Source organism: Globicephala melas, chromosome 3, assembly GCF_963455315.2.
Source record: "Globicephala melas chromosome 3, mGloMel1.2, whole genome shotgun sequence".
Taxonomy (NCBI): Eukaryota; Metazoa; Chordata; class Mammalia; order Artiodactyla; family Delphinidae; genus Globicephala; species Globicephala melas.
Window position 1 is genome coordinate 77,742,375 of NC_083316.1, and position 22,023 is coordinate 77,764,397.

The following is a 22,023-nucleotide window of genomic DNA, read 5'->3' on the forward strand; positions in this document are numbered from 1 at the left end:
TTTTAATGAGATTTGACAACACAGTAAGATTACTTCAGGTGGGCCTACAACTGACTTAGAACCAAAACATTTCTTCGGTCACCTAGGATTTTCTTCATACCTGTTAGAGCACTTAAGTTGTAACTAAACCTGTTTGATGTCTGTTTATTGCGCTGGACTGTGAACTCTTTCAAGGCTGTGACAGTGACATTCATTGTGTATCCTCAGCCCCAGGCTCATTGCTTTTTAAACAGCAATTGTTGAGTGGCTGGGTGGAAAATAATTATATTAAAGTACTTTTTCTCTGTTCTTTGTTACTCTGATTTGTGCCCTAATTAAAGATTATAAATGATTCATAATACTCTGGATGTCAAGAGATTTGCATGGGTCATTTAGGAGGGAGAGTATTGTTATGGCCGCACTTTAGTCTGATATACAGTCCTAATTCCATAGAGAGATTTTGGTATTTGAGCACTGATGTTGCTTTAAAACCGTCTATGCCTTGATATTAGGACCGGCTGAGTGGTCGGTCCTGCAGCAGAGAGTCACTGGTTTAAAAGTCAGGGGGCCTGGCTCAGCCCTGGCACAGACATCTCGGAGGGTCCTCCCCGCCTTCTGCCTGGGTGATGCCCCCGTATCCTTCAATCTCCACATTAACTGTCACTTCTTCAGCATCACCTGTCCTGACTGTCCCCTGAATTAGATCTGGTTGCCTAGTCTGTGGGACATGGGACCCTGTGATTTTCCTTTATAGCACTTATCACAAGTAGTTACTAAAGTGGTTATTCTTTTTTTAAATTTATTTCATTGAAGTATAGTTGATTTACAAGGTTGTGTTAATTTCTGCTGTACAGTGAAGTGATTCAGTTATACATATGTATACACATTCTTTTTCATATTCTTTTCCATTATGGTTTATCACAGGATATTCAATATAGTTACCTGGGCTACACAGTAGGACCTTGTTGTTTATCCATCCTATATATAATAGTTTGCATCTGCTAATCTCCATCCCTCTCCCCCTTGGCAACCACAAATCTGTTCTCTATGTCTGTGAGTCTGTTTCCGTTTTGTAGATAATTTCATTTGTGTCATATTTTAGATTCCACATGTAAGTGATATCATATGGTATTTGTCTTTCTCTTTCTGAGTTACTTCACTTAGTATGGTAATCTCTAGGTCCATCCATGTTGCCGTAAATGGCATTATTTCATTCTTTTTTTATGGCTGAGAATATTGCATTGTGTTTGTGTGTGTGTATACATATATATATACATATACACCACATCTTCTTTATCCTTTGTTGATGGACATTTAGGTTTTTGTCATGTCTGGCTATTGTAAATGGTGCTGCTGTGAACATAGGGGTGCATGTGTCTTTTTGAATTATAGTTTTGTCCAGCTATATGCCCAGGAGTGGGATTGAAGTGGTTAGTCTATTAATGTCATCTCTGACCAGACTGTAACTTTCACAAGGTCAGAGACAGGTCGGTCGGTTTCCCATCAGCTAACACAGTACTTGACACAAACTATGTTCTGGATAAATACTTACGGAGCCAATGAACTGTGGTAAATTTTGATGGGTCACTTAATCTTTATGAGATACCATTTTCCTCATCTGTTTAAAACCTACACATTCAAAGTTTTTCTCTAAGGTTCTTCAAAGATTTATGGTTAACTCTTCAAAATTCTTAAATTATAAGTTATTCACACCTATGATTAGAAAGTCAAACCATGTAGAAGATTTAAATTGAAAGTGTATATATTCCCCCAGTAAAGGTAAGAAATAGTAAACTTTCCTTGTCTTTACAAATAAGATTGAACACACTACACTTAGCCAGAGTTGAACCAGCCCATAACAGGGTGGGATTATTTGCCTCCTTTCCAGCCCCCATGAAGTAGTTTTCCTATTTTAGTTTCAAAATGTTTAGTACCTTAGTGACGGGATAAAACTTTCACGGAGGAATCTATGCTGAGAACAGGTGTGGCCAAGGCCTTCAGCTAAATTCCCATTACAGCCTGCTCCATGCTTACTTATAGGCATTCCATGGAGATCTGACTGTCCTTGGTGAGCCTTTGAAAGTCTTCTTTCTAGGATTTAAGGATCCCTTCCAGCTATTGCTTAATAAAGCAGTAAGGCAGATTGGAAAACCCAAGGCTATGTAATTTCAGGAATGTTTTAATAAACTTGGATGTTTAGAAAATGAATGTTCACCCGAAGATTTGCAGCTTAAAAAGAACCTTTGTGTGGAGTGTTTGTCTTGGGTGGTTTTAGATGGCTGAGGGAAATCACTGAAGGAGTGGGATGTAGCTAAGTGGAACTTCTTGAGTTTGAATGGACCTTTGTACAACCAATTCTACTTGTGGAAAGACAGAATTGTATAGAATGGGAATGTTAATCCCCACAAACTAAAAAAAAAATTCTCCAGGAAAAATGCATATTCACATATTTGTCCATTAATTTGATGAGGGAAATCTACTTTGGTACCTCTTCCAGTTCTTTATCCCAAAGAGAATGTGAGAGAGACAGCACATGCCTGCCACAGTGACAAGGTGTGTGTGTGTGTGTGTGTGTGTGTGTGTGTGTGTGTGTGTGTTTTAGGGTGGGGGGCTGCTTAAGGGTGCTCAGGAATAGTTAAGTTCATATGACTATGTTTGAAAAGTCAGTATACTAAAGCTTTGGGCTTTTATCTGTAAAATGTGGCAATTTAACTCTAAGCGCCAACATGCTCTACATTAAATGAGGTCGGTGGGGAAAGTGATCGTGTTCGTGGGCCATGGGTTATAGTGGGTTCACGCAGTCACCTTGAGTGTGGTGTGTCGAGGTAGGGGAGCTGGGGCACCAGCAGGGATGGGTCCATCCTGCCCGGGGACTGAGCTTCTGAAGTGGCTCAGGGCCAGGCATCAGGGGATGGGGCTCTGGGTGCTGCTGGCAGGGAGCAGCTGTTTACTGACAGCCAGTTACTTAAGAAGACAACTGGTGCCAGATGGAATCCCTGGGCTCTAAAACCTAATGGAACTCAAATGTTAAGGAGGTTTAAATGAGCCTGAGTTGGAATTCACAAAGAATGTAATTGTGAGTTTAATATTAACCAGTGTAAGTTACTAGAGTATGTATTTCTCAATACCATGCAAGTGTCCACATCCACATCCCCCTGCTTGGGTGATTAGATTGCAGGGGCTGACTCCACATCCCTAGGAAAGGTGTTTCTTGAATACTTCAGTTACCATTCATCACCTTTGCCCTCCAGGGAGGAGCCTAGATGAGACAGATAATATAGCAATATCCCCTCTGCAACACGATCTCCCACCTTCTCTTCCTTACATGACGATTCTAATCTACCTGAGCCTATTTCCCAGAGCTATGCCTACTTGTCTATCTTACAATAGCCTAGGAATAATGCACTAGCAATTTAATGAACACCTATAATGTGCCAGGCATTTTACCCACATTATCGCAAATAATTACAACCCTGCAAAATAGACATTATAGGCCCCATTTTATATACTTGGAAAACTAAGACCCAAAGTCACAGAGCTAGTAATAGGCAAAGTGGCATTTGAACAAAATTCTGTAAGTTTCAAAGTCCATGTTCTTTCTGAAAATAATACAAACAATAATTAGAATAATATTTACTGAGTACTTAAATACCAGGCAGTAATAAACTTAGAAGGTGGTTGTTACCTACGGAACAAAAACTGAGAAAGGGGAAACCAAAGATCAGAAAATTTAAGTAGCTTGCCCAAGGATTATTTAGTAAGTAGCACACTCCAAATGTGAACCCATTTGATCTGGTTACAAAGGCTTTTTACCCACTGGGCAACACCACGTACTGAACTTTTATGGGAGTGGTACTCTCGGTGAGGTAAAACCAAGGTAAAGAGTTAAGAGTAAGTATGGTTAAAAGGACCTGAAGGACAAAGAAGGTTGTAGGTTAACTATAATTAAGCTTCTTATTTCTTTCCTTTCTAGGTGACAACTTCCTCTGCTTCAACCAGGAAGTCTTCCAGTATGAATCCCACAGAAACCAAGGTATGGAGAATCTTCAAGGGTCAACTTGGGTGAATGCCTTTCAGTTGATTATATGGTAAAGCAAAATGAATGTGGGCTGTTGACAGATGGGTTATGTGTCCTAGGAAACTTAGGCTATGGAAGTAAACGTTTTCTTCCTAATTAATGAGAGTCTTTGGAAACTCAACTTTCCTTTCAGTATTTCCCTCAAACACCATCTATACACTTATACGTCATTTTAGAATATCTAGAAAAGAGTAGTCAGCAAGAGTTTTTTGGGTTCTAGACTTGAGTTTTTTAAATTGTAAGATAATTTCTCTAAATACATTTCTCTGGATCTAGAAAAGAATATAAATTCTTAATTTCTTGCTAAAATGGTTTTATTATCCTGGCCACTTAAAACTAAATCTAAGAATGAGAAAGGTTACACTAAGTGAACATAGAAAGAAGTGATACAGATACTGGTTATTTCAGATGCTTTCTGAAGTTTCTTTCTGAAATTTGAGTCATGTGGGGTACCATCTTATTGATAAACCTTTGTCAAGTTCTTGGGATTTATTCTGATTATAATTTCTTGGAATTTCAGAAGAAAAAATACAAGCATGTCCTCCAGTGTGATTGCCACGTGGAGTAAGCCTAGTTCTGAAGAGCTGGCTGAGCTGCCTTAAACCCTCTCCCCTAATTACCATGACTCAAACCGTGTTTCTTGGGAGTGTTTTGGGATGGAAGATTAAAGAGAGAGCATTCTCAAGATGCTCTCAACTAATTCTTATGAGCTAATATTCTTTAGTGCCTTTAAGAGTTACCCCAGCTCCATTATTATCAAATTTCGCTTGTTGAAAATTACCCACATACTTTTGCTCTTTATTTTCCTTGTAACTTGACTATCCCAAGTAGGATCCTATGCCATAACTTAGTACTGGCACCATAACTTAGTGCTACTGAGGGATCCTATGGCCTCATCTTGAACTTTTCTTTAAAGGACATTGCAAATACCTTGAAACACACTGTCCCACTCTAAGCTCTTATAAATGTCATTTAGCACTCATTTTAATTTTTAAATTTATTTTTAATTTAAAGTTATGTTTTTACTTAGTAATTTACATTTACATTAATTTCTTAATTATTTTCAAAATATATGTTAACTGATCCGTAATTAATCTATTAGCTGTCACTACTTATTTATACCAAGCTTAATCTTAAAAAATAAAAAAAATCTGACCTTAATCTTAAAATAATCTTAAGACTGTAGTAGAAATATTTACCCCCCCCAAAAAAAAATTCTCATTGAACCTAGAGTCCATGAAAGTTAAAGTAAGGAGAGAAAGGAAAGCCAGAAATACAGGATTTCTGTTTTATTATTTTGGTTTCATTTGACACAATGCCTGTTTATAATCCACCCCTGCTGACTCTCAGCTTGAGGACCAATGATTATTTCAAGTGTGCCCTGTTATCCAGAGTAAGTGTCAGCAAACACTTCAGCCATTGCTAAGCATGAATCATGAGAATTCCTGGCACTTCTACGGAACTGGATGAAGAGAAGAGAGAGAGAGGAAAGTAGGAGAGAGAAGGAGGGAGAGACAAAAATAAGATGCACATGATGAAGTGTCACCAGTGGCTGACTCAAGACCACTTTTTGCCTCAATTCTCTTTCCTTGGTGGATTTCAATCACACTATTCTCATTAATCATCTTATCTTCATGTGCTGCTTTTAAAATTTTTTTTTTAATTTTAAGAAATGTTTATTTTATATTGGAGTATAGTTGATTTACAACGTTGTATCAGTTTCAGGTGTACAGCAAAGTCATTCAGTTTTACATATACATGTATCTACTCTTTTTCAAATTCTTTTCCCGTTTAGGTTATTACAGAATATTGAGTAGAGTTCCCTGTGCTATACAGTAGATCCTTGTTGGCTATCTATTTTAAACATACTAGTGTGTATATGTCAATCCCAAACTCCCAATTTATCTCTCACCCCAACCTTTCCCCTTTAATAAGCATAAGTTTGTTTTCTAAGGCTGTGAGTCTGTTTCTGTTTTGTAAATAAGTTCATTTGTATCATTTTTTTTAGATTCTGCATGTAAGTGATATCATGTGATATTGTCTTTCTCTGTCTGACTTACTTCACTTAGTATGATAATCTCCAGCTCCATCCACATTGCCTCAAATGGCATTATTTCATTCTTTTTAATGGCTGAGTAATATTCCATTGTATATATGTACCCCATCTTCTTTATCCATTCATCTGTCCACAGACATTTAGGTTACTTCCATGTCCTGGCTATTGTAAACAGTGCTGCAATAAACACTGGGGTGCATGTATCCCTTTGAACCATTGTTTTCTCCGGATATATATGCTTAGGAGTGGGATAGCTAGATCATCTGGTAGCTCTATTTTTAGTTTCTTTTTTATTTTATTTTATTTATTTGTTTGTTTTTGCGGTACACGGGCCTCTCACTGTTGTGGCCTCTCCCGTTGCGGAGCACAGGCTCCGGACACGCAGGCTCAGAGGCCATGGCTCACGGGCCCAGCCGCTCTGCGGCATGTGGAATCTTCCCGAACCAGGGCACGAACCCGTGTCCCCTGCATCGGCAGGCGGACTCTCAACCACTGCGCCACCAGTGAAGCCCCTATTTTTAGTTTCTTAAGGAACCTCCATACTGTTCTCCATAGTGGTTGTACCAATTCACATTCCCACCAACAGTGTAGGAGGGTTCTCATTTCTCCACACCCTCTCCAGCATTTATTGTTGGTAGACTTTTTGATGATGGCCATTCTGACTGGTGTGAAGTGATATCTCATGGTAGTTTTCATTTGCATTTCTCTAATAATTAGCAAGGTTGGGCATCTTTTGATGTCCCTCTTGGCCCATCTGTATGTCTTCTTTGGAGCAATGTCTATTTAGATCTTCTGCCCATTTTTTGATTGGGTTGTTTTTTTTTTTTGATATTGAGTTGCATGAGCTGTCTGTAAATTTTGGAGATTAATCCCTTGTCGGTCACATCATTTGCAAACATTTTCTTGCATTCTGTAGGTTGCCTTTTCATTTTGTTTATGGTTTTCTTAGCTGTACAAAAGCTTTTAACTTTAATTAGGTCCCATTTGTTTATTTTTGTTTTTACTTCCATTACTCTAGGAGACGGGTCCAAAAGGTATTGCTGTGATTTATGTCAAAGTGTGTTCTGCCTATGTTTTCCTCTGAGAGTTTTATAGTATCTGGTCTTACATTTGGGTCTTTAATCCATTCTGAGTTTATTTTTGTGTATGGTGTTAGAGAATTTTCTAATTTCATTCTCTTACATTTAGCTGTCTAGTTTTCCCAGCACCATTTATTGAAGAGACTGTCTTTTCTCCATGATACAATCTTGCCTCATTTGTTGTAGATTAATTGACTATAGGTGCGTGGGTTTATTTCTGGGCTTTCTATACTGTTCCATTGATCTATATTTCTGATTTTGTGCTGGTACCATACTGTTTTGATGACTGTAGCTTTGCAGTATAGTCTGAAATCAGGGAGTCTGATTCCTCCAGTTCTGTTTTTCTTTCTCAAAATTGCTTTGGATATTCGGGGTCTTTTGTGTTTTCATACAAATTTAAAAAATTTTTGTTCTAGTTCTGTGAAAAATGCCATTGGTAATTTGATGAGTTGCATTGAGTCTGTAGATTGCCTTGGGTAGTATAGTCATTTTGAAAATATTGCTTCTTCCAATCCAAGAACACGGTATATTTGTTTGTGTCATCTTTGATTTCTTTCATCAGTGTCCTATAGTTTCTGGAGTACAGGCCTTTTACATCCTTAGGTAGGTTTATTCCTAGGTATTTTATTCTTTTGATGTGATGGTAAATGGGATTCTTTGCTTAATTTCTTTTTCTGATCTTTTGTTGTTAGTGTATAGAAATGCAACAGATTTCTCTGTATTAATTTTGTATAATGCACTTTACCAGATTCATTGATTAGCTCTAGTAGTTTTCTGGTAGCATCTTTAGGATTTCCCAGGTATAGTATCATGTCATCTGCAAACAGTGACATTTTTACTTCTCCTTTTCCAGTTTGGATTCTATTTCTTTTTCTTATTGCCATGGCTAGGACTTCCAAAACTATGTTGAATAAAAGCAGTGAGACTGGACATCCTTATCTTGTTCCTGATCTTAGAGGAAATGCTTTTGGCTCTTCACTGTTGAGTATGTTGTTAGCTGTAGGTTTGCCATATATGGGCTTTATTATGTTGTGGTATGTTCCCTCTGTGCCCACTCTCTGGAGAGTTTTTATCATAAATGGGTGTTGAATTTTGTCAAAAGCTTTTTCTGCATCTATTGAGATGATCATATGGTTTTCATTCTTCAATTTGTTGACGTAGTGTATAACACTGATTGACTTGCAGATATTGAAAAATTCTTGCATCCCTGGGATAAACCTCAATTGATTGTGGTAGATGATCCTTTTAATGTATTGTTGGATTCAGTTTGCTAGTATTTTGTTGAGGATTTTTGTGTTCATCAGTAATACTGGCCTATAATTTTCTTTTTTGGTGGTTCTTTGTCTGGTTTTGGTATCAAGTTGATGGTGGCCTCATAGAATGAGTTTGGGAGTGTTCCTTCCTCTGCGATTTTTTGGAATAGTTTCAGAAGGTAGGTGTTAACTCTTCACTAAGTGATAGAACTTGCCTGTGAAGCCATCTGGTCCTGGACTTTTATTTGTTGGGAGTTTTTTAGTCACAGTTTCAATTTCAGTACTTGTGATTGGTCTGTTAATATTTTCTATTTCTTCCTGGTTCAGTCTTGGGAGATTGTACTTCTCTAAGAATTTGTCCATTTCTTCTAGGTTTTCCATTTTATTGGCATATAGTTGCTTGTAGTAGTCTCTTATGATCCTTTGTATTTCTGTGGTGTCCATTGTAACTTCTTTCTCATTTCTAGTTTTACTGATTTGAGCCCTCTCCCTTTTTTTCTTGCTGAGTCTGGCTAAAGGGTTATCCATTTTGTTTATCTTTTCAAAGTACCAGCTTTCAGTTTCATTGATCTTTTCTATGGTTTTCTTTGTCTCTATTCCATTTATTTCTGCTCTGATCTTTATAATTTGTTTCCTTCTACTGACTTTGGGTTTTGTTTGTTCTTCTTTCTCTAGTTGCTTTAGGTGTAAGGTTAGATTATTTATTTGAGATGTTTCTTCTTTCCTGAGGTAAGATTGTATCTTCCCTCTTAGAACTGCTTTTACTGCATCCCACAGGTTTTGAATCATCATGCTTTCACTTTCATTTGTCTGTAGATATTTTTTCATTTCCTCTTTTATTTCTTCAGTGATCCATTAGTTGTTTAGTAGCATACTGTTTATTGTTTAGCCTTCACATTTTTTTCTTTTTTACAGTTTCTTTCTTGTAGTTGATTTCTAATCTCATAGAGTTGTGGTTGGAAAAGATGCTTGATATGATTTCACTTTTCTTAAATTTACTGAGACTGGCTTTGTGGCGTAGGATATTATCAATCCTGGAGAATGTTCTGTGGGCACTTGAGAAGAAAATGTATTCTGTTGCTTTTGATTGAATACTCTGTAAATATAAATGAAGTCCATCTGGTCTGATGTGTCATTTAAGACCTTTGTTTCCATATTGATTTTCTGTCTGGATGATCTGTCCATTGATGAAAGTGGGGTGTTAAAGTCCCCCATTATTATTGTGTTACTGTCAATTTCTCCTTTTATGGCTGTTAGCATTTGCCTTATATATTAGGGTGCTCCCACGTTGGGTGCATATTATATTTACAGTTGTTATATTATCTTGTGGATTGATCCCTTGATCATTACATAGTGTCCTTCTTTGTCTCTTGTAACAGTCTTTATTTTAAAGTCTATTTTGTCTGATATGAGTATTGCCACTCCAGCCTTCTTTCAATTTCCATTCCCTCACTTTTGGTCTGTATGTGTCCCTAGATCTGAAGTGGGTCTCTTGTAGACAGCATATATAAGGGTCTTGTTTTCTATGTCTTTTGGTTGGAGAATTTAATCCATTTACATTTAAGGTAACTAGATGTATATTCTTATTGTCATTTTATTGTTTTGAATTTGTTTTTGTGGGTCTTTTTTCTCCCCTTCCTCTAGTTCATTATTAAACATTTCTTGTGTCTTCTCGATCTGTGCCTCCATTCTTTTTCTGAGATCTTGGATCATCTTTACTGTCATTACTCTGAATTCTGTTTCAGGTAGATTGCCTATCTCCACTTCCCTTTGTTGTTCTTCTGGGGTTTTACCTTGTTCCTTTGTCTGGGACATATTTCTCTGCCATCTCATTTTGTCTGACTTTCTGTGATTGCAGTATCTGTTTTGTAGGCTGCAGGGTTGTAGTTCTTCTTGCTTCTGCTGTCTGCACCCTGGTGGATGAGGCTGTCTAAGGGGCTCGTGCAGGCTTCCTAGTGGGAGAGCCTGGTTCTTGCCCACTGATGGGTGGAACTGGGTCTTGTCCCTCTGGTGGTGGGCAGGGCTGTGTCAGGGGGTGTGTTTAGCTGTGGGCTTAGGAAGACTTTAAATAGCCTGTCTGCTGGTGGGTGAGGCTGTGTTCCTGCTTTGTTGGTTGTTTGATCTGAGGCATCCCAGCACTGGAGCCTACAGGCTGTTGGGTAGGGCCAGGTCTTGGTGAGAAAATGGCAGCCTCCGGGAGGGCTCACACCAATGAGTACTCCCCAGAGCTACCGCCACCAATGTCTTTGTCCCCAGAGTGAGCCACAGCTACCCCCTGCTTCCACAGGAGACCATCCAATACCAGCAGGTAAGTCTGGCCCAGACTCCTGTGAGGTCACTGCTTCTTTCCCTGGGTCCTAGTACACACAGGACCTTGTGTGTGCCTTCCAAGATTGGAGTTACTGTTTCCCCAGTCCTGTGGAATTCCTGTGATCAAACCCCACTGGCCTTCAAAGCCAGACGCACTAGGGGCTCCTCCTCCCAAAGCCAGACCCCCAGGCTGCAGAGCCTGACATGGGGCTCAGAACTTTCACCCTTGTGGGAGAACCTCTGCAATATACTTATTTTCCAGTCTGTGGGTCACCCATCCAGCAGGTATGGGATTTGATTTTATTATGATTGCGCCCCTCCCACCATCTCATTGTGGCTTCCTCTTTGTCTTTGGATGTAGGATATCTTTTTTGGTAGGTTCCAGTGTTTGTTTCTTTGTTTGTTTTTGTTGATGGTTGTTCAGCAGTTAGTTGTGATTTTAGTGTTTTCATGAGGAGAGGAAAGCTCACGTCCTTCTACTCTGCCATCTTGTCTCCACCTCCCTTCATGTACCTCTTTTTTTCTTTTTTTTTTAACATCTTTATTGGAGTATAATTGCTTTACAATGGTGTGTTAGTTTCTGCTTTATAAAAAAGTGAATCAGTTATACATATACATATGTCCCCATATCTCTTTCCTCTTGCATATCCCTCCCTCCCACCCTCCCTATCCCACCCCACTAGGTGGTCACAAAGCACCAAGCTGATCTCCCTGTGCTATGCTGTTGCTTCCCACTAGCTATCTATTTTACATTTGGTAGTGTATATATGTCCATGCTACTCTCGCACTTTGTCCCAGCTTACCCTTCCCCCTCCCCATATCCTCAAGTCCATCCTCTAGTAGGTCTGTGTCTTTATTCCCATCTTGCCCCTAGGTTCTTCATGACCAATTTTTTTTTTTTTAGATTCCATATAAAATGTGTTAGCATACGGTATTTGTTTTTCTCTTTCTCTGACTTACTTCACTCTGTATGACAGACTCTAGGTCCATCCACCTCACTACAAATAACTCAATTTCGTTTCTTTTTATGGCTGAGTAATATTCCATTCTTTATATGTGCCACATCTTCTTTATCCATTCATCTGTTGATGGACGCTTAGGTTACTTCCATGTCCTGGCTATTGTCAATAGTGCTGCAACAAACATTTTGGTACATGACTCTTTTTGAATTATGGTTTTCTCAGGGTATATGCCCAGTAGTGAGATTGCTGGGTCGTATGGTAGTTCTGTTTGTAGTTTTTTAAGGAACCTCCATACTGTTCTCCATAGTGGCTGTATCAATTTATGTTCCCACAAACAGTGCAAGAGGGCACCCTTTTCTCCACACCCTCCCCAGCATTTATTGTTTGTAGATTTTTGGATGATGGCCATTCTGACCAGTGTGAGATGATATCTCATTGTAGTTTTGATTTGCATTTCCCTAATGATTAATGACATTGAGCATTCTTTCATGTGTTTGTTGGCAATCTGTATATCTTCTTTGGAGAAATGTCTATTTAGGTCTTCTGCCCATTTTTGGATTGGATTGTTTGTTTTTTTGATATTGAGCTGCCTGAGCTGCTTATAAATTTTGGAGATTAATCCTTTGTCAGTTGCTTCATTTGCAAATATTTTCCCCCATTCTAAGGGTTGTCTTTTCATCTTGTTTGTGGTTTCTGTTGCTGTGCAAAAGCTTTTAAGTTTCATTAGGTCCCATTTGTTTATTTTTGTTTTTATTTTCATTTCTCTAGGAGATGGGTCAAAAGGGATCTTGCTGTGATTTATGTCATAGTCTATTTTTTTTAAAGGGGTGACACAAGGGGTGTGCGTGATGCAACTGTTCTTTGTTTTTTATTTTATTTATTTTATTTATTTACTTTTGGCTGCATTGGTTCTTCGTTGCTGCATGCGGGCTTTCTCTAGTTGCAGCGAGCGGGGGCTGCTCTTCATTGCGGTGTGTGGGCTTCTCATTGTGGTCGGAAAAGATACTTGATACGATTTCAATTTTCTTAAATTTACCAAGGCTTGATCTGTGACCCAAGATATGATCTATCTTGGAGAATGTTCCATGAGCATTTGAGAAGAATGTGTATTCTGTTGTTTTTGGATGGAATGTCCTATAAATATCAATTTAGTCCATCTTGTTTAATGTATCATTTAAAGCTTGTGTTTCCTTATTTATTTTCCTTTTGGATGATCTGTCCATTGGGGAAAGTGGGGTGTTAAAGTCCCCTACTATGGTTGTGTTACTGGCGATTTCCCCTTTTATGGCTGTTAGTATTTGCCTTATGTATTGAGGTGCTCCTATGTTGGGTGCATAAATATTTACAATTGTTCTATCTTCTTATTGGATCGATCCCTTGATCATTATGTAGTGTCCTTCTATGTCTCTTCTAATAGTCTTTATTTTAAAGTCTATTTTGTCTGATATGAGAATTGTTACTCCAGTTTTCTTTTGGTTTCCATTTGCATGGAATAACTTTTTCCATCCCCTCACTTTCAGTCTGTATGTGTCTCTAGGTCTGAAGTGGGTCTCCTGTAGACAGCATATATATGGGTCTTGTTTTTGTATCCATTCAGCCAGTCTGTGTCTTTTGGTGGGAGCATTTAGTCCATTTACATTTAAGGTAATTATCGATATGTATGTTCCTATTCCCATTTTCTTAATTCTTTTGGGTTTGTTATTGTAGGTCTTTTCCTTCTCTTGTGTTTCTTGCCTAGAGAAGATCCTTTAGCATTTGTTGTAAAGCTGGTTTGGTGGTGCTGAACTCTCTCAGCTTTTGCTTGTCTGTAAAGGGTTTAATTTCTCCATCAAATCTGAATGAGATCCTTGCTGGGTAGAGTAATCTTGCTTATAGGTTTTTCTCCTTCATCACTTTAAATATGTCCTGCCAGTCCCTTCTGGCTTGCAGAGTTTCTGCTGAAAGATCAGCTGTTAACCTTATGGGGATTCCCTTGTGTGTTATTTGTTGTTTTTCCCTTGCTGCTTTTAATATGTTTTCTTTGTATTTAATTATGGACAGTTTGATTAATATGTGTATTGGCGTGTTTCTCCTTGGATTTATCCTGTATGGGACTCTCTGTGCTTCATGGACTTGATTAACTATTTCCGTTCCCATATTAGGGAAGGTTTCAACTATAATCTCTTCATATATTTTCTCAGTCCCTTTCTTTTTCTCTTCTTCTGGGACCCCTATAATTTGAATGTTGGTGCATTTAATGTTGTCCCAGAGGTCTCTGAGACTGTCTTCAATTCTTCTCATTCTTTTGTCTTTCTTCTGCTCTGCAGTAGTTATTTCCACTATTTTATCTTCCAGGTCACTTATCCGTTCTTCTGCCTCAGTTATTCTGCTCTTGATCCCATCTAGAGAATTTTTAATTTCATTTATTGTGTTGTTCATCACTGTTTGTTTGCTCTTTAGTTCTTCTAGGTCCTTGTTAAACATTTCTTGTACTTCCTCCATTCTATTTCCAAGATTTTGGATCATCTTTACTATCATTATTGTGAATTGTTTTTCATGTAGACTGCCTATTTCCTCTTCATTTGTTAGGTCCGGTGGGTTTTTGCCTTGCTCCTTCATCTGCTGTGAGTTTCTCTGTCTTCTCATTTTGCTTAACTTAGTGTGTTTGGGGTCTCCTTTTCGCAGGCCGCAGGTTCGTAGTTCCCGTTGTTTTTGGTGTCTCTCCCCAGTGGCTAAGGTTGGTTCAGTGGGCTGTGTAGGCTTCCTGGTGGAGGGGACTAGTGCCTGTGTTCTGGTGGATGAGGCTGGATCTTGTTTTTCTGGTGGGCAGGTCCACGTCTGATGGTGTGTTTTGGGGTGTTTGTGGCCTTATTATGATTTTAGGCAGCCTCTCTGCTAATGGATGTGGTTGTGTTGCTGTCTTGCTGGTTGTTTGGTGTAGGGTGTCCAGCACTGTAGCTTGCTGGTCGTTGAGTGGAGCTCAGTGTTGGCGTTGAGATGGAGATCTCTGGGAGATATTTGTCGTTTCATATTATGTGGAGCTGGGAGGTCTCTTGTGGACCAGTGTCCTGAAGTTGGCTCTCCCACCTCAGAGGCACAGCCTTGACGCCTGGCTGGAGCACCAAGAGCCTGTCATCCACACAGCTCAGAATAAAAGGGAGAAAAAAGAGAAAGAGAGAAAGAAGAAAATAAAATAAAATAAAGTAAAATAAATAGTTATTAAAATAAAAAATAAAATTTTTTTAAGTAATTAAAAAAAGAAAAGAAGAGAGCAACCAAACCAAAAAACAAATCTACCAATGATAATAGGTGCTAAAAACTATACTAAAAAACAAAACAAAACAAAAAATGGACAGTCAGAACCCTAGGACAAATGGTAAAAACAAAGCTATACTGACAAAATAACACACAGAAGCATACACATACACACTCACAAAATGAGAAAAAGGGAAAAAAATGTATAGATCGTTGCTCCCAAAGTCCACCTCCTCAATTTGGGATGATTTGTTGTGTATTCGGTATTCCACAGATGCAGGGTACATCAAGTTGACTGTGGAGATTTAATCCACTGCTCCTGAGGCTGCTGGGAGAGATTTCCCGTTTTCTTCTTTGTTCGCACAGCTCCTGGTGTTCCGCTTTGGATTTGGTCCCGCCTCTGCATGTAGGTCGCCCGGGGGCGTCTGTTCTTCGCTCAGGACGGGGTTAAAGGAGCAGCTGATTTGGGGGCTCTGGCTCACTCAGGCCGGGGGGAGGGAGGGGTACAGAGTGCGGGGTGAGCCTGCGGCGGCAGAGGCCGGCATGACGTTGCACCAGCCTGAGGCATGCCATGTGTTCTCTGCGCCTTGTGTTCTCCGCGCCGTGTGTTCTCCGGAGGAAGTTGTCCCTGGATCATGGGACCCTGGCAGTGGTGGGCTGCACAGGCTCCCGGGAGGAGAGGTGTGGGAGTGACCTGTGCTCGCACACAGGCTTCTTGGTGGCGGCGGCAGCAGCCTTAGCGTCCCATGCCCGTCTCTGGGTCTGCGCTGAAAGCCGCGGCTCGCGCCTGTCTCTGGAACTCCTTTAACTGGTGCTCTTAATCCCCTCTCCTCGCGCACCGGGAAACAAAGAGGCAAGAAAAAGTCTCTTGCGTCTTTGGCAGCTCCAGACCTTTTCCCAGACTCCCTCCCGGCTAGCTGTGGCACACTAGCCCCCTTCAGGCTGTTTTCATGCTGCCAGCCCCAGTCCTCTCCCTGCGATCCAATCTCTGAAGCCTGAGCCTCAGCTCCCAGCCCCCGCCCGTGCTGGCAGTGAGCAGACAAGCCTCTCAGTCTGGTGAGTGCTGGTCGGCACCGATCCTCCGTGCGGAAATCTCTGCTTTGCCCTCCGCACCCCTGTTGCTATGCTCTCCTCCGTGGCTCCGAAGCTTACCCCCTCTGCCACCCGCAGTCTCCGCCCGAGAAGGGGCTTCCTAGTGTGTGGAAACCTTTGCTCCTTCACTGCTCCCTCCCACTGGTGCGGGTCCCGTCCCTATTCTTTTGTCTCTGTTTTTTCTTTTTTCTTTTGTCCTACCCAGGCACATGGGGAGTTTCTTGCCTTTTGGGAGGTCTGAGGTCTTCTGCCAGCGTTCAGTGGGTGTTCTGTAGGAGTTGTTCCACGTGTAGATGTATTTCTGATGTATTTGTGGGGAGGAAGGTCATCTCCATGTCTTACTGTTCCGCCATCATGAAGCTCCTCTCCCCTTCATGTACTTCTCATGTTTGTTTCATAACATTTATATCAGCCTCCTCTTGGAGATTTCTGTGAACTTTATGAGCATATTTCTCTAAATATTTTGAGCTTTTAGAGAAAAGATGTTAATTCAAATAAAGCCTATATCAAATCCTTGTCATGTTCTACAGCTTTGAAATGAAAGTCAGTCTAGCTCTGGAGGTAATATGTCTAGATCTATGTTCTCTCTCTCTTGTCCCTCACACTAGAATTGGTAGTCACACTGCTGCGTGTAGGATGAAAGGTCAGATCATTGTTAATCAGGTTGAGATCTCTGAGAGGCTTTGTAGAGTGGACACTGGAGCCAGACGGCTTGGCTGCTATTCCTAGTTCTATGCTGCCTGTGATGCTGGAAAATTCCTCTTGGCTTTCATTTCCTTTTTTAATTTAATTTTTATTTTATATTAGATTATAGTTGATGTACAATGTTGTGTTAGTAGTTTCAGGCATACAGCAAAGAGATTCAGTTATATATATACAGATATCCATTCCTTTTCAGATTCTTTTCTCATATAGGTGATTATAGACTATTCAGTAGAATTCCCTGTGCTATACAGTAGGTCCTTGTTGATTATCTGTTTTATATATAGTAGTATGTATACGTTAATGCCAAACTCCTAATTTATCCCTCCCCACAGCTTTCCCCTTTGGTAACCATAAGTTTGTTTTAGAAGTCTGTGAGTCCTTATCTGTACAATTTGGAGGAGGATGATAATAGTACCTTTCTCACAAGACTGTAAGGAAACAGAGATAAGGCTATTGAACAGTGCCTGTCCCACAGCAGGTGCCCAGTAGGAGCTGGCTGGCACTGGAGAGACAATGCAGTGCAGTGCAGTGATTGAGAACACATAACCCCAGCTCCACCATGGGTGTCCTTGGGAAGTTATTTAACTTCCATGTGCCTCAGTTTTCATCCATGAAATGGGAATGATGATGATGATGGTGATGATAATAATGATACTCATTATACCCGTCTCAAAGGATTATTATGAGGACTAAGAGGGTTGGACTAAGAGAGTTTCAAACAGTCCCTTGTACTGAGAGGCTATAATAAGCATTAGTTATTATTGTCATCAGTATTATGTTCATCAGCCTCACCACCACCAAAAATAAATTTAGGAGATGTGTCAGTGATTACTGATTAAAATGTATATTTCATTAGAAGCTGCTTGCGCCTGTGAGTATACATTCTTAATTGTATTGTAGAGTTCTTCCATGCAAAATATTGCCAAAATGCCAAATTACAAATTAGAAGCTATTAATAGACTCAAACCTTTAAAATACCAGCTGGCTTATTTTCCTTGTTAATCATTTAATAAATTCCATTTGCATAAACTCATAAAAAAAGCAGAGTAGCATGTACAGAAACTCATTAACAAGGATCCAGTTTGAAAGGATCCAAAATTTTAAATTTTAAAAACATTTCTTTGTTCCTGAACTTTGTTTCCTTTCCAAAACAATAAGTGTGTTGGCATAACAAGGGTCTATTATGTGAGGAACACATGTGCCTTCATTACTGAAGCACAAGACATGATAAATTAAGAGGATATTTGGCATCAGTCTCTTCAAATGATAGAATAAAAAATAGGAGTTTGTGGGCTTCCCTGGTGGCGCGGTGGTTGAGAGTCTGCCTGCCGATGCAGGGGACGCGGGTTTGTGCCCCGGTCCGGGACGACGCCACATGCCGCGAAGCGGCTGCGCCTGTGAGCCATGGCCGCTGAGCCTGCGCGTCCGGAGCCTGTGCTCCACACCGGGAGAGGCCGCGGCAGTGAGAGGCCCGCGTACCGCAAAAAAAAAAAAAAAAAAAAAAAAGTAGGGGTTTGTGCTGATATCACCGAGCAGATAAAAGGGGAAGAAATGGCAGAAGCATCAGGCCTAATTTTTAATCTCTTACTTTGAAAAGTTCATAAAATGTTTAATCAGATTTTATTCTTGTTTTCATATCTTCCCTATACGGAGAATGCATGTGTATACTTAAGTAATTGTCTTTTTTGACACAGGTAACTTTTGGGTGGGTAGAATTGTAAAATACTCCACTAAAGATCCTAAATAACAACCAGCTCTTCAGAAGCATTCCTAGAACTTTAGATTCGATTGCTAGATTTTTATCATGCTACAAAAATCCATGCGCTATTTACAAAATTGTTGTAATATTGTGCTGACAGAATTTCAGAAAACTTTTGACAAACCTTTAGCCCTGTTTATTCATGTTACTTATTTGACTGCCAAATAAAATAAAATCACACTTGGGGCTGTTCTCTTATATATTAGGCCATTCCAGTCAGCAAACAGTTGGAAGGACTGCATTCTCCTAATAAGAAAAGACACAAAAAACAGGTGATGTGGTTCATTGTACTAGGGGACATTTCTGTTTACTAATGGTCACTTCAGCTGCTTAACACGTGCTAATAATTTCAGTTCACAATCTTCTGCAACACTTTGACCCATCAGGGGCTTCTGGTAGGTTTAGTTACCCATGGCTCACATTCTGGCACTAAAAATCAATTTCACTGCTTCCTGTGTTCTTGATACTGTCAGCCTCCCATTGTTTTACATCATCAGCTGAAACCTATGCTGAGGATTTCACTCATAAAGAGATAAACGATGTTAGTGGCTTTGAAGGATGAGGGTTTTTATTTTAGTTTGCTTATGTATTAGCTACCATGTTCATAGTAATAAATCTTTACATAATTTTAATACACACAGAAGTAAGATGCAAATTGCCATCTGAGTAGTAAGAGCAGACTGTTAATTAGTGTGCTTAAGTGTTTATCTAAAGAGTTACAATTCCGGGAATTCCCTGGCGGTCCAGTGGTTAGGACTCCATGCTTCCACTGCAAGGGGCACGGATTTGATCCCTGATTGGGGAACTAAGATCCCACAAGCCAGGTGGTGTGGACAAATAAATAAATAAAGATTTACAGTTCCAAGAAAAGTATAATTTTAACTCATGAAGTTTATATTTATAAATACATAAAAATTATCTTTTTTAGCTTCCTTAGTTGAAGAAAATATATGATAAACTTTGTAAACTATGTTCATTTTTCCTTCCTTTCTTTTTCTTTCTTTTTCTGAATTTAGGCTGTAAAAACAGAACCTGAGAAGAAGTCACAATCAACTAAGGTAAATGATTTAAGTCAACTAGTGAGTTATTTGGAGTCTTTGCAACAATAATGAATAACTCATTTCCTCTATTGGTGCTACTAAATGGTAAAAAAAAATTTTGTCAGCTAATTAAATTAATTTTAGATTACCCTTTTGAACATGATTATATAGAGTGTATATAAAATAATTATAACATTAAATCCATATATTGCTAAAATGAATAGTATTTTATAAGTCTACTTCAGAAGGCATTTTATTCAAATCTAGATTTTTGTTATAGCTGAAGTAATTTTAAAAAAAAGCAACAGGAACAAAGGACAAGGGACAAAGGGTAATGAGTATTTGATTACTGATTAATGATGAGACATCAAGAATAAAGGTGTCTATTGAACCCAACACCTAGATAACTTAAAGATGAGAGTCTCTCCTTAGACTAGGCCCTGGGTTTATCTTGATGGTCTTATTTCCATTGGTGGAACTAGTTATCAGTTACTCAGGAGACAGCTCTGACTTTCCCTTTGGAACGGCTTCCCTTGCTTTCCTGACTCATGGCTGTCTAGACTGAAAGCCAATTCCAGTCCATATGGAGATGACCCCAGGGTGTCTGCAGGCAGGGCAAATGTTTCTCTTCAATAAGGTGCTATACTTTATTTCTTTCAAGTACACTTGAGCAGTTGCCTCAGACCACAAGGTTTCCTGTAGGGAAGCACAAAGATGATTTGGGCTGAAGTACTTTAAGTGCAGGCAAGGGTGGGGAGTGCGGTGGGCAGAGTCATCTGGGTGAAAGATGAAACTTATATGATTTTGTGTAAGGCCTCTTGGCCCCTGAGGATGGTAATTATATAGTCCCCTATAGAAGAATAATTCAGCAGCCGGTGGAAGTTGTCTTCTATTCCATATTTAAATGTTTTTGGTTACTCAGTTGGGCTTCTAGTGATACCTGTCTTCTCTACTTGTAGCACAGAAAAAAACATATAAATCATTTAACTAAAAAAATACAGTGTTCATCTCCTATGAAAGGAGATTTTTTTTGAAAATCAATTTTAATTTCTAAAGTAGGATTCCCTATCAACAAACTCAGTGGTCAAAGTGATCATTTGATGTCTCTGTGGATGGACTTGCCGTTATCAAATGATCTACATGAGTTGTGGAAAACAGCCAATAATTTAGAGATACATAGCTATTTGAAAAATTATTCTAGATGAAATACTACATTTTTCATTATTTTTCTGATAATTATCATTATCAGACTGTTGGTAGGATTATTATCAACCAGACAGCAACATCTACTTCTCTAACTGGGCCTTTCCTAAGAGAGGCAGAATGGTCTAATTGGGATTTTTGGTTTTGAGCTTATTTGGAAATATAAAAACAATGTACTCTGATGTAATTGAGATTTTATCGTTTGAAATTTGACAGCCATCTGTGGTTCTTGAGAAAAAAACCCAAGAAGTAAAGCCAAAGGAACACACAGAGGTAAATGATCATCATTAGGACTTGATATCATAAGGGGAAACTTTTTTTCTTTGTTTTTTGGTGAAGGATAAAATTCTGAACTCTCATCTTTCAACGTTCAAGTCCTACTGAGCATGGCTGGTGTTTGTTTTCCCACTAAAATGGCACCACCATGTGGCATTAGCAGGATTTGCAATTTGCTCAGGTGATTCTTGCTGAATTTGGGAGGAAGGATTTGCATTGTTTCAAATTTTGTACTCAAAGTGAAATTTTGTCACATATCATTCTAATTTAAATTTGCACAATAAAAAACTGCATAAAACACAGTTGTTATGAATACTTTCTATTCCATAGAGAAAAGTAGCAATATTTATCATATCGTTAACATTGTGGGACGTGTGTGTGTATGTGATTTCAGCCAAAAAGCCTACCCAAGCACTCATCAGGTACGGGAAGCAAGCATACTTATAATGAAAAAGCAGTTTCCAGACCAAGTGAGCAGCCAACATCAGAGAAATCAGCAATACCAGAGGTAAATAAAGCAGACCGATAGGAAAACACTAATGTCAACTAGGGAATTGACAGGTCCTCTATCTACATTGATGTGTGTAGGTGAATCTACAGAGCTACGCCAAATATATCTTGTATTGTAAAGATTTGGTGCTCTTATTTTGCTGGTGTTGCAAATAAGCTTGTGGAAACTTGGGACTAAGTAAGGCCCGAGAAGGGCATCAGATAGGTCTGGGGGATGTTCCATCGTGCCCTCTCCACCGTGTTGTGACTTTGAGGCAGCCGAGTCTGGTGTCTCACAGATGGGAAGCTTGGGATTGAGGCTGCCTCCTGGACCCCTCTCCTCGTGGGCTGTGGGAACTCAGATGCACTGCGAGATCTGCTCTTTACCTGGAAGTCTTAGAGTTTTTAGGGTCTTGTTGTAGGAGAGATCAACTTACAGAGCCAAAAGTCAGACATATATTCTGTATTTCCAGAATACAACTATTCAACTGCTAGAAGAATAAACATC

General features: G+C 39.4%; 1 protein-coding gene across 13 annotated transcripts in view; it reads left to right on the forward strand.

Moving 5' to 3' along the window:
• Positions 1-22,023, forward strand: part of CAST (calpastatin) — a 133,006-nt gene that overhangs the window by 65,947 nt on the left and 45,036 nt on the right. For 5 of the 13 annotated variants that reach the window (XM_060296040.1, XM_030848209.3, XM_060296037.2 and 2 more), the window contains 5 exons: positions 3,953-4,012; positions 18,714-18,779; positions 19,524-19,565; positions 20,967-21,023; positions 21,421-21,534. In XM_060296040.1, the coding sequence (XP_060152023.1) occupies positions 3,992-4,012; positions 18,714-18,779; positions 19,524-19,565; positions 20,967-21,023; positions 21,421-21,534 (300 nt within the window). In that variant the 5' untranslated portion in view covers positions 3,953-3,991. Of the gene's footprint in view, positions 1-3,952; positions 4,013-15,902; positions 16,008-18,713; positions 18,780-19,523; positions 19,566-20,966; positions 21,024-21,420; positions 21,535-22,023 lie in introns of those variants that run through there. The other 8 variants (XM_030848223.3, XM_030848273.3, XM_030848264.3 and 5 more) reach the window with 4 other exon arrangements.